Source organism: Chinchilla lanigera, unplaced genomic scaffold (genome assembly GCF_000276665.1).
Source record: "Chinchilla lanigera isolate Chin_1 unplaced genomic scaffold, ChiLan1.0 scaffold00020, whole genome shotgun sequence".
In the NCBI taxonomy this organism is placed as follows: domain Eukaryota; kingdom Metazoa; phylum Chordata; class Mammalia; order Rodentia; family Chinchillidae; genus Chinchilla; species Chinchilla lanigera.
In genome coordinates, this window is record NW_004955421.1 from 21,329,708 (window position 1) to 21,341,858 (window position 12,151).

Below are 12,151 nucleotides of genomic sequence, written 5' to 3' on the forward strand. Positions count from 1 at the left end.
AGAAAAATATCCCATGAATTATCCTAAAATGCCCAGAATTTCTGCATCTCTTAGAGACACGATTTGGATTTGTGTCATCATTTATGTTTGTTGGCCTAGTTTACCATGGTGTGCCACCAGATGCATTCCTCACAGTGTGGGGATATACCGTAGCTCAGTGTTACAGTGCCTGCTTAGTGATTCAGGTCCTGGGTTCCACCTCCAGCACACCCACAGACACACACACACACACACACAGCATAACAATTAAAATGAGATAAGTATCTGAAAACATACCAAAAAGTGGATTAAATAAAATAGATCACACTAATTATACAGTGAGGGGTCCTCAAGTCACATGACTTTAAAACCAAAACAAAAGACACTAGAAGGGGGTATCTAGGAGAATATTAGTGGGAAACGCTAGCTCATCTAAGAGCAATTTAAAATGGAATAATTGACAGCTTCTTAGACTCACCTGTTCACAGGTATCGCCAAGGCAGTGATTACCCAACTTGACCTCACACTAGAATCACCTGGGCAGCTATCAAAACTCCTGATAATCAGGCAGATTCCAGACCAATTAAATCTCTTGAGGGAGAGCCACAGGCATTTTTATTTTTTAAAGCTTCCCAAGAGATTCCAATTTGCAGACAAAGTTCAGAATCACAGCTCTAATCAAACTGATGTTAAAATAAAATCTTAGGGATTCTGAATGGGAATCTCAACACCAAAATCCACTGTTCAAAGATTACTCATCTTTATTACAAGCATACTGGGATGATGTCTTAGTTACTTTTTTCTCACTGCTGGGACAAAATATCTGACGCCCAAAATTAAGGAAGGCAAGGTTTATTTCACTTACCGTTTGTGGAGGTTTCAATCTGTACTTGGCAGATTACAAGGCAGAGTGGCACGTGGCAGAGGGCTGCATCTCAGGGAGGCAGCACACAGCTAAGCAACAACCACACACCAGGGCGGAATGGGGGAGGAATCCACCCAAGCACTTTTTTCCTCTCCCTTACATATGCAAACTATCCACCCCAGGGCGGGTGTAGCTCTCACACCCACAATTATTCAACTCTAAAAGCCTGCCCTGTGACCGCATGAAGCTTTGGAGGGGACACACAGACATAAACCATAACAGATGGAATCTACTTACTCAAAAATAATGGATTAAAAAATAGAAAATAAATTCAGAAGGTAAATTTCAGCACATATATACAATTATGAAAATAAATTCCACTATCTTGACTTTACAGCAGTGAAAAATATCCATATAGTATTTACCATTAGGAAAGGATCCAATAGCAGTAGAAGGCACACCAGCATATATGCCACGGAAACCACCAGCCTTTTTAAATCCTTGGGGACTCTGCAGCCTGGTTTTAATGGTATCCAGAGGAAACAGTATCAAGTCAACAGAGGCACCTGCCACCCCACCAGCCTTTAAAAAGGGAAAGGGGGAAAGAAAGAAAAAAAAGATTACAATAAAATAAGCACTCTCCCATTTAGTACAAAGATAGGAAGAAAGAAGTCTTTAATTCTGTGAAGGTCGTGTCAGGTATTACCCGTTAATACATAATATGTAAAGAGATTTTGTAACTCTCAGATCAGCATTACCTCTGAAGACAAACATATTTCTCATATCTTTTAGTCTAAACTTCTTTTCAATAATCAAAGGACTGCCTTAATCCAGAGATTTTCCAAGGAAAACAACTGCAATTGTGCTGTACTTGTAAACCATAAATTTTGTACTAAATTTAATTTTTAAATAATTTTTAAACAAATTATACTTATTTTTAAAACAAACTTGGTGGCACATGCCTGTAATCCCAGCACTCTGGTAGGCTGAGGCAGAAAGATTAGAAGCTGAAGCCCAGCCTGGGCAACTGAGCATCTTAGCAGAACCCTGTCCCAAATAAAGGGTTTGGACAGAGTTCAGCGCGAAAGCCTTGGTTTAAAAAAAAAAATTGAAATTAATTTTTCATATACTCACACCTCAAAAAATGTTTTTAAAGAAAAAGCATTAATGAGACTTTGTCTCAAAAAATAAAAAGGGGTGGGCTAGAGCTCAGTGCAAAGCCCTGGATTTAATCCACAACACTGCACATGCATGTACACCCCTGAAGCCTCAGAGCCTCTAGAGTACAAAGCACTGTACCCTGACAATGCAAGCAGTCACTTATGGTGATTTTTTTTGTTGCATCCTTCCAGTTACCTTAGGTACATAACAAGCAAATACAAATATATATAAAATAAAAGATAGTATAAAACATGTACCATCCTGAACATTTTTTCAACAGTTTATCTTGGTGACCTTTCCATATTGGACCCAGTGTTTCATTTCTGTCTTTGTAACACAGGGAGTCAATCTGGATTAAAACTTTTTATTGAGACCTGCAATTTGAAACCGTTAATAATTCTTATTCATTTAGATCTGCATTTTAGGAATCACACATCTAAACGTTCATATAGTATTTTCTCTACTGCATATTATATATGGGAATTCCTTTAAAAGAACGTTTTTTTAAAAGGGCTGGCCAAATCGAGTCATCTCCCAAGAAGCATTACATTACTTCATAGATGCTGTAAATTAAAAACTGATTAAAAACTACATTTGTGCCTTGGAACTATAGTGAAATACCTTTCTAAAGGTATTTTAATATTAATATTAGTATTTAATATTCTAATATTTTAAAACTGATTATACTATCATGAAAGAAAAAAGAAACGGGAAAATAACACAGAGTGTCAAAGAAAAGTCAATACACAGTAACTAAAGGCATCATTTAGAAACGTGAATCAAAACCAGATTAAAATTAGCAGATGGAAAAAAGAAAAAAAAATTAGCAGATGGAAGAAATATGAGAAAAACTCAGTGTGTGGTTCCCATATAGTAATTTTAACTGAATTACTAACTTCTCTTATCCTCTGAATTCTGAACGATGTGAATATATTACCTCTTCAAAATATAAAAATTTACATTAACAAACCATATATTCGATGCCACAAGAAAAGAAGAATCAGCACCATTCACACACAGGCAAAATTCAAATTCAGTTGTTTCCATCCTTTGAGTTTACAAAATTCTCAGGTGGTACAAAGCTTGATACCTCGCAAATAGTGCATCACCATAAAACCACTGCAAGAGTTAACTAGAAAAATGAAAAACTCTGATGAGACATCCAATAATGCTTATTTTTCATCAACACAGGTAACTAAAAAGTTTACTAGAAAAGTATATTACCATAATTACTAATACTGTAATAGATTATATAATATTCGTTATGGTTGATACATTGTGTCAACTTGAGTTTAGAGGCTTGGCTAAGTGACTCAGCAGGTCTACATCTTGGGGTGAAAAGGACATGGCCTTACTGCTTTCCGATGGTGTTTATTGTGTCAATGTGAGAAGTTCAGAAGGATAACTAAGTGACTCAGCAGGATCCTTACTTTGTATACATCCTGAGCCTGTGCAAGAGGAGGGCAGGGAGATTATGTGAGTGCTACATGTCCCCTGGGTGGGAGAAGCCTGCTTACAATACAAGGGAGGAAAACATGCTTGCTGCTCCCCTCTTTTTGCTCTTGCCGCTTTTGCTGTCTTCAGCTGCCATGAACTGTTGCCCTCTGCCATGTGCCACTCTGCCTTGCAGCCAGCCGAGTATGGACTGAAACCTCCACAAACTGTGAGCTAACTAAACCTTTCCTTCCTTAATTCTGGGTGTTGGATATTTTGTATTAGCAATAAGAGAAAAGGAACCAAGACAAATATAATATAATATAGTATAATATAATCTGACCAACCTGAAAGGCATGAAAGAACTTTGAAGACCACACAGGTCTACTTGGCACATAACTTCAAAAGATGTCACAGGGGCCAGGAATATAGCTCAGTGGCACAAGTGCCTGCCTGGCAAGCACAAGGTCCGAGTTCGATTCCCAGTCCAAAAAAAAAAAAAAAAGATGTCACCAAAAAGAGCAAGAGATGCGCTGGGAGAGCTGCAAGTGATAGTGAAAGAATAACCAAGTGCCAAGGGAGGTGTCATGTGCCCGTAGTGCCAGGACATGACCTAAGCCCAGGAGTTCAGGACCAGCCTAGGTGACTACAATGAAATCCCATCACAAAACAGTAAAAGAACAATCAGCAATGTGGGTTTTTGTTTTTTTTTTCTGGATATAAAGGTAGCCTTTCTCACTGGAAAATGTTTGCAGGTAATATAGGAAAGTAAAAAAGCCACCTTTTTGACATTTTTTCATCTAATTTTTGAAGGATTTTTATAAAATTAAAGTTAGTAAATGAAATATTTGCCTGCCTTTAATATATAAAACTAATGTGAATGTCCAATATGACTGATCACTTAAAAATATTCTGTACTTTGATTTTCTCTTCATTCTTGAGTGAAGATTCAGAGAAATGCTATTTCCTGCTAAATTTTAATCAATAAATTACACTTTTAATCTACTTGGTTAATTTACATGCATTGGTTCTCTAAACCTTCTTTTACCACAACTCTTATCTTCTAAGAATAAAATGACCAAATTCAAACTATATATCTAGTAAAGTATGAATCAAAAGTTAAGCTGGGCATGGTGGCACACACCTGCAATTGCAGAACTCCGGAGGCTTAGGCAGGAGGCTTGTCATGAGTTCAAGGCCAGCTTGGGCTATATAAGAGAGTTCAAGACCAGCCTGCACTTCATACAGAGACCCTGTCCCAAAAAAATAAAAATAAAAAAAGTTATTAATTGTTTCTACAGACTTCAACCACCAATAAGTTAAAAGTCATTCAAATTCATGAGAATGAAAACAAAAACAAAATAGCTATACTCAACTCTCAAAGTAAAAGGAGGAAAGATTTATTTAGTTCACAGTTTGCAGACGTTTCAGTTCATAGTTGGCTGGCTCCTAAGCAGGGTGGCATAGCACAGGGGAATCCCAGAGGAGAAACAGTTCATGGTGAGCAGAAGGCAGGAAGTCAGCAAAACAGCAAAGCACTGAGGAAGCAACAGCAGCAACCTCCCTTTCCCTTTTATCCCATCCAGCCTACCCACCCTTTGGGTGATGCCACCCACACCCTGGGAGGGCCTTCCCATAATCTACACCCAAAACTATGCCAAACCAATCAGTGGACTAAGTTAGTAATCACACACTCTTAGTCCAGCACCACACACCCTAGAACCAGCCACCCCTGAAAAGCCCCACCTATGTGACTGCACAAGGCTTTAGGGGGACATCTAGGCATAGCGGTAACAGGAGGCTAGCATGATGACAGAAAACATCTTCACTGATTAACCTCAGGACAAAAGCAAACTACCTATGTAATTTAACTAAGGAACATCAGCACAGGTCACCAGCCAAGAAGAACCAGCCATAACAACATTATGACGGTTTTTGGGGGGAACCACCCCTCCCTGACATCCTCACTTTCTTCCACGACGAAGTGGCCACCTGTGATCCAAACCACCATCCTCCTCATTGCAGAGCTGTTGCCTGTGCCTTCTGTCATCTCTATCTCCTTCCCTATTTGCCATTCATTCTGCCTGCAGCACTCCTAGCCCCTTCTAAACTGCATGCAAATTCATCTGAGTAAAATGCAAATTTCTCCTTGGAACTTTCCAGCCTATAAATCGTCCAAACTTTCCAAAAGCCTGAGGATGAAGAACAAAAGCCCAGGTCAGCACAGCCTTGCAGTTCAGGAAGATCTAGACTCTATCTACTTTTCCACCTGCAATTCCCACTATTTGAACTGTGGCCAGTACCTCCTTGCCACCTTAACCTCTCCATATCATGTGACCTTCCTCATTGCAGAGATGTGGTACTAATCCTCCGTTTCAGATTTGGATACTTTCATTGCTTCTAAGCCCTGATCAAAATTTAATGATACAGTTAAGCATCCAACCAATCATTCAATGTCAGTCCTATTAGACTCTAAGATCTATATTTTGTTTACCATGTTCCCCGCATCAGCACACAATGACTAGGAAAAGGGTTACTAAGAAGATACTACAAATTGACCTTTTAAAAACTACACTTTTTTTTTTTTAAATGCAAAGACAGGACTAAGTAACTCCCTAGAGAAAAATACAAATAAACCAGGAATACTGGCATATCTCTGTAATGCCAGCTATTTGGGAGATTGGCTGCAGGATCACCTGGGCCCAGGAGTTCGAGGCTAGCCTGGCAACACAGCAAGACACTATCTTTCTAAAAGGAAAAAAAAAAAAGAAAGAAAAATACAAATGGCCAGAAAGATATAAAAATACGCTTTCTTATTACTGATGCTCAAATAAAAATAAAACAGTACCCAATTAGAAAAAACTAAAAAACAAGTACATATTGTAAGGTTTTGGCACTATTAAGAGTCACTGAAGAAGATAAAAACAAGCCTTTACTGCTGACGCAGGAGGGCTGCAGGAGATTGCAAGGACCCTCAGAGGAGGGATCTGGAGAACGGGCTTTTATTAGGTTAGATTAGGGGTGGAGTTAATATGGGCAGGCGAAGCATCAGATCTTGAGAGAACTGGAGGACTGTTGGCGCAGGAAGTTTATTTTGGACTAGAAGAGGAAGACAGAAGTTACTCTTGGAGGGACACGTTGTTATTCTGAGGTTTAAAGCCATGATGGATCACCGCCATGATGACCATGGCAGAGTTTCATGTGGGCAGAAACCTATCACTTATAGGCACTCATAATGGAAACATAATCTACTGGAAGACAATTTGGCAAAACGCAAATTTAAATGATCAAGCCTTTTGATCTAGTTATTTTATTCCTAAACATCACTTCCACAGATATAAGTTCACAAGTATACAAAGGTATCTGCTACAGCATTGTTTATAATACTGAAAAAACTAAAAACAACCTAGAAGTCCATCTAAAGGAGTCATACTAAATAAATTATGTTGTATTCAACTAACGGACTGCTACATAGCTTTTAAATGATCAGGGTTAATCTGTACTTAACAAGCAAAGAAAAAAGAGATGGCTGAAATATACAGTAAATGTTTAAAGTTTTAAAAATTTTACTACAGTAAGAATATATTGCCATTAATTGTCCCTCAAAATACTCCCCCTTGCTTCAAACACACTCATCCCACCCTTCTTGCCACTTTCTGAAGCAGTTCTGGAAGTTCTCTTTCCTGTCTTTCCAAGGTGTCATAAAAAATACAGTGGCTGTTGCTGCCGAGCACCATCTAAATACAAAGACATCACAGTGTGTCTTTATCAACCTTATTCACTGGATGTGGCGCCACATGACTTCAGGCTCATCCACAAAGTCAAAATGACCACAAAATGTACATTTTGTTTTTCTGTTTGTTTTTTGTTGTTGTTGTTTTTTCTGGTACCAGGAATCAAACTCACGACCTTGCACTTGCCAGGCAGGCGCTGTGCCGCTGAGCTAAATCCCCAGGCCCAAAACATACATTTTGAATTGACTCAGGATGTTAAGGCAGCCGTGACAGTACAACTAAAGACACAAAAGAGGACTTCCAGAACTGCTTCAGAAAATGGCAAGAAGGATGGGGTAAATGTGTTCAAGGTCAGTGGGAGATTAATGGCAGGTAATGGCAATCTGAGGGAAATTATTGTAACAATTTTTTTTAATGTAACATTCACAATTTTCAATCACGCCCCATATAGTCACACATCTTTGCCAAAATCCTATCTGTTCTTCTAACTACAACCAAATACATTCCTCATAAAGGTGTCTCCAACCTCCCAGTCAGAATTAAGAGCTACTTCCTTGACTCCTCTGTATACTTTTATATCTCACACTGGTATTGTGATGTCTCACATGAAGATCCTTTGAACTACAAGCCAAAAAGTTACCTTTTTCTTCCTAAATATCTAACTCACAACTGCTTACATAGCACAGCTTCCCAAACAGAACTGTAAAGTGATGAGAAAATGCTTTGTAAAAAGAATAAGTGTTCAGCTGGGTATGGTGGCATGTATCTGTAATTCCAACTATTCGGGAGGCTGAGGTAGGAAGACAGAAAGATTGAAGCCAGCCTAGGCAACTTGGCAAAACTCTTTCTCAAGATAAAATTTAAAAAAAGACAAATCTGAAAATGCAGCTCAGTGCTAGAGGACTAGCCTAGTGTATGCAAGGTCCTAGGTTCAATCCCAAGTACTGAAAAATAAAAGCAAAACCAAGAGTAAATGCTCAAAAACTAAAGCAGTCACTGGTCGTCTCTATTCTGGTTTGCTACAGCACCCGTACAAATGAGAGACAGACTTACCGGTCCACTGCTACGCTTCACCTTCTGCAGCCACACTGACAGGTTTGTGACATGTTCAGGGAGTCTTCTCCAAAAATCCTCTAATCATCATCTCCCAATGAACTGTGTTCATCTTAATTTTCAGGAATGCAATAACAGATCTAGAAACTGACTTGCCTGTTCTTTCATTTCTCCAGAAACTGTTTTGGATTAAAAATTGTATGAGAACATGGATTTAGTGTCTGACTGACAGGCCTAGCTCAATCTCACCTGGGTCTCCTTAGCAAGTTATTGCACCTCTCTGAGCCTGTATTTCTCCATCTACAAATTGGTGGGGGAGGGGATAGTTTCATGCTTTTTTAGCTTTTGAGAATTAAGTAAGATTCGATGAGATTTAAATTCAATTAAATGAACCTGTTATATATTCAGCAAAATACCTGGCTCTTAACTTACTATCAATATAAATGAGCTAGTATTTTTAGAATGTTACTATAAATATACACAAGCTATTTATTGATACCAATACTGGCATGTCAACATTAAAAAACAGGCAAAACTAAGGAGTCCTTCACCAAAGACTGAAGGTTCCATTCACATATTAACCTCAATTAATAAAGTCAAATGTTAAAATTTCTAAATTCAAATCTTTCACTAGCAGTAACCAATTAAAAACTCTTGAAGTCTGCTCTGGATGAAAATCGTTACTCAAATTGTTTGTGTAATAAAAAATTTAACTAAATTATCAAACACTAAAAAATTTCCAAATATCCCTCTCTTCAGTTAAAAGAAAGAAAGGAAAAGTAGTTTCCCTAAATGGTGTGTTGAAAGGATGTTTTTCCTTTAGCTGGAGAGAAACCTAACTTCTTGCAACTTCTGCCCATTGATTCTAATTTAATCCTCTACAAATACATTGGAAAAACGTTGGTATGAAAAGCTTTTTCATAGCTGAAGTCACGTAGGCACAATCTGGTATTCTGCTTTAAAAGAAAAAAAAACACCTAAGTTCAAATCCAAGGATCATAAAGGAATTTGGATACTAGCATTGCTCTCAGGTTTTTGAGTTGATGCTGAATTATTCCTGCAGTGCCCCAGCGGGGAAGGGAAGGAAGCCACCACGGACAACAAGACATTCATCAAATAGCTGGACCAGTGGGTTAAGCAGCTCAGTGACTGTAAATGCTGAATGAGAACCAAGTACAGGTTCTGTGCAAAAAGGCTAAGGAAATTGTAACAAAAGAATCAAATGGGCGAGCGGTTCGTTATCCTGTTGTGTATGGAGATGCACATGGCCAACTTCATGACTTTATGGAACGCTTCAGAACTGGTGAAAAATCCCCAGATACAACTATCTATTCATGGGTACTATGTAGATGGAGGATATTGTTCTGCAAAGACTGTTACTGTTCTATAGCATTAAAGGTGTATTATCCAGAACGCCTTGCAGTACTGAGAAGAAATTACCAGAGCCAACAAATTACCCAAGTATATGGCTTTTATGATGAATATCAATGACAATTTGGAAATGCCAATGTTTGGAAATATTTTACAGATCTGGATTTATTCTCTAGCTAAAGCTGTAGTAGAAGGTCAGATATTCTTCCTCCATGGTGGCCTCTCTCCATCCACAGATACATCGGATCATATAAGAGCCCTGGATCATTTACAAGCAGTTCCACAAGAGGGCCCCATGTACGCTCTATTACAGTCAGATGCAGATAACTGTGGTGGTTGGGGTATCTCACCACACGGTGCTGGCTACACATTTCGACATTTCTGACACATTTAACTGTCCTAATGATCTCACACTGGTTTCTCATGCCCACCAGCTTGTAACAGAGGGTACAACTGGTGCCATGATAGGGATATGGCTACCATATTCATTCCATGCATTCAGTGACTATTATTATTGTGGGAACCTGGTTACTAACATGGAAATAGATACCACCTTAAAATATTCTTTCCTTCAGTATGACCTAGCACCTCATCGTGGAGAGCCTCATGTTATCCAGCACACCCTAGACTGCTTCCTATAAATTCCTTCTGGCAAAAACTGCCTTTGTGTGTGAAAGTATACATGTCTTAAAAAAATAAAATATATATATATATATATATACACACACACATATATATATAAATAATATGCACTTAAAAATTTAAAAAGCAACAGTAATTATTTCTTGGTGTTAGTCCACATCTGGACCAAAATGTGCCATACTAATGATGAGCATTTACTACAGTTTGAGACTGAAACTTAGTACACTATGTTCTAGACCAGTCAATCTAATTGTTTACCTGCTACTAAACTGCAGTTGCTATTTTCCTCTAGACCGATCAAGCAAAAAGGGTAACTGCTTGTCTCCTTCTGGGCTTACCTGGAAATTTTAGTTATGGTGTTTAACTGTCATGGATTAACAGAGTTGTAGTTTTATTTTTTAAGAAAAATTCACAAGTTGACTTCCACTTTATCTGTTATGTTTCATTTTACTGAAATGTATAATTAACTGAAAAAAAGGTTCTATGAGCTGACTTCCACTTAATCTGTTATCCTTTATTTTACTGAAATGTATAATTAACTAAGAAAAGATTCTTCTGGGATTGCGTTGTCATAACATGAAACAGATTTATCTTCATTAAAAAAGTAAAAAGTATACTTTGCTGTATGTGTGCCATGCCTTCATAAAACTCATTTTTAAATAATCCTTTGTTAACTCTAGCACTCACCTTTGTTTTATTAGGGCTGCAGCTGCTGACTGTTACAGACTGGTTTTTGTCTGTTTGTTTTTCCGGTACCGCGAATTGAACTCATGACCTTGCGCTTGCCAGGCAGGCACTGTGCCGCTGAGCTAAATCCCCAGCCCCGACTGTCAGAGACTGTAACAGTTAAGACAATGGCCTCCAATGCTGCACCACCTGGGCTGGAATCTGAGCACCAGCACTTACATAAACCGGATCTTACTTGTGTGGTTTTGCATAAATTATCTAACTTATCTGTATCCCAGTTCTCTGTAACTGTAAAACTGAAGTGTAATTTCAATTGTTTGTAAGAACTAAATGAAATAATATAAACAATTTATCCCAGTTCCTGGCACGAATGTTAGTTGGCAAAACTATGGATAATTCACCAGCTAGACAGGAAAGCTTTTTCAAAGTGGTAACATATCTTTTTGCATCTCTGTAGACCTCACTTACACAAGTCTCAACAAATCTAAATTTAAAGCTGTCACCGCACAAGCCTGGTTAAGGCGCCCCTTCTCACACATATTCCCATAATGCCCTGAATATAGCGCACCTGTCATTTATGCCAATACCACGAATCAAACTCGAACTTCCACTTGCCAGGCAGGTGCTTGTGCCACTGAGCTGTATCACCGGCCCTAAGCAGCTTTACCTTGTTTACCACTTTATCTCCACTAACAGGCTCCAAACATTGGCTACCTAAGTGAATAAATGCTAGGGGCCTCCATTTGTGCTATGAGAGACATTTAAAAATTATGCGTTTAGCTGGGTTTGGTGGTGCACACCTCTAATCCCAGCACTTGGGCGGCTGAGGCAGGAGGATCGCTGTGAGTTCCAGGCCAGCCTGAACTAAATAGTGAGACCTTGTCTCAAAAACAAAAAATCTTGCGTTTGTTATCTGCCTTTGCCGCTGCTCCCCAGTGAAAGCGCAGCCAGCCAATGACTGCTGTACCTAGTTATCCTCTATTGGACCTGATTAAGCTCCAAAATATGTGAAAGGATTTCTTTGTTCTTGCTTTGAGTCTGCGACGTTAGGACATGTTGACTTTCATACTTTTTCGAAGGAATGAAGTAACAAAACTACCGACCTCACAACTTGTCTGTGCTCACGAATAGTTCCTCAACGCCTAACCTCGGCGCAGAATAAGGAGATGAACTGTCTACGGAATGAACGGATGATACGCCGTTGTTTTAAAACAGATACAAAGAT

At 38.7% G+C, this 12,151-nt stretch overlaps 1 protein-coding gene and 1 pseudogene across 6 annotated transcripts in view; one reads left to right on the top strand and one right to left on the bottom strand.

The window, feature by feature from the left end:
• Positions 1 to 4,623, bottom strand: part of Slc25a26 (solute carrier family 25 (S-adenosylmethionine carrier), member 26) — a 114,260-nt gene extending 109,637 nt beyond the window's left edge. For 2 of the 6 annotated variants that reach the window (XM_013513723.1, XM_013513720.1), the window contains exons 1-2: positions 2,966 to 3,137; positions 1,270 to 1,426 (exon numbers count right to left, since the gene is read on the bottom strand). In XM_013513723.1, the coding sequence (XP_013369177.1) occupies positions 1,270 to 1,426; positions 2,966 to 3,052 (244 nt within the window). In that variant the 5' untranslated portion in view covers positions 3,053 to 3,137. Of the gene's footprint in view, positions 1 to 1,269; positions 1,427 to 2,262; positions 2,381 to 2,965; positions 3,138 to 3,786; positions 3,893 to 4,583 lie in introns of those variants that run through there. The other 4 variants (XM_013513719.1, XM_013513718.1, XM_013513722.1 and 1 more) reach the window with 4 other exon arrangements.
• A 1,996-nt stretch (positions 4,624 to 6,619) lies between these two features.
• Positions 6,620 to 10,238, top strand: LOC102026123 (annotated as a pseudogene).
• The last annotated feature ends 1,913 nt before the right edge of the window (positions 10,239 to 12,151 follow it).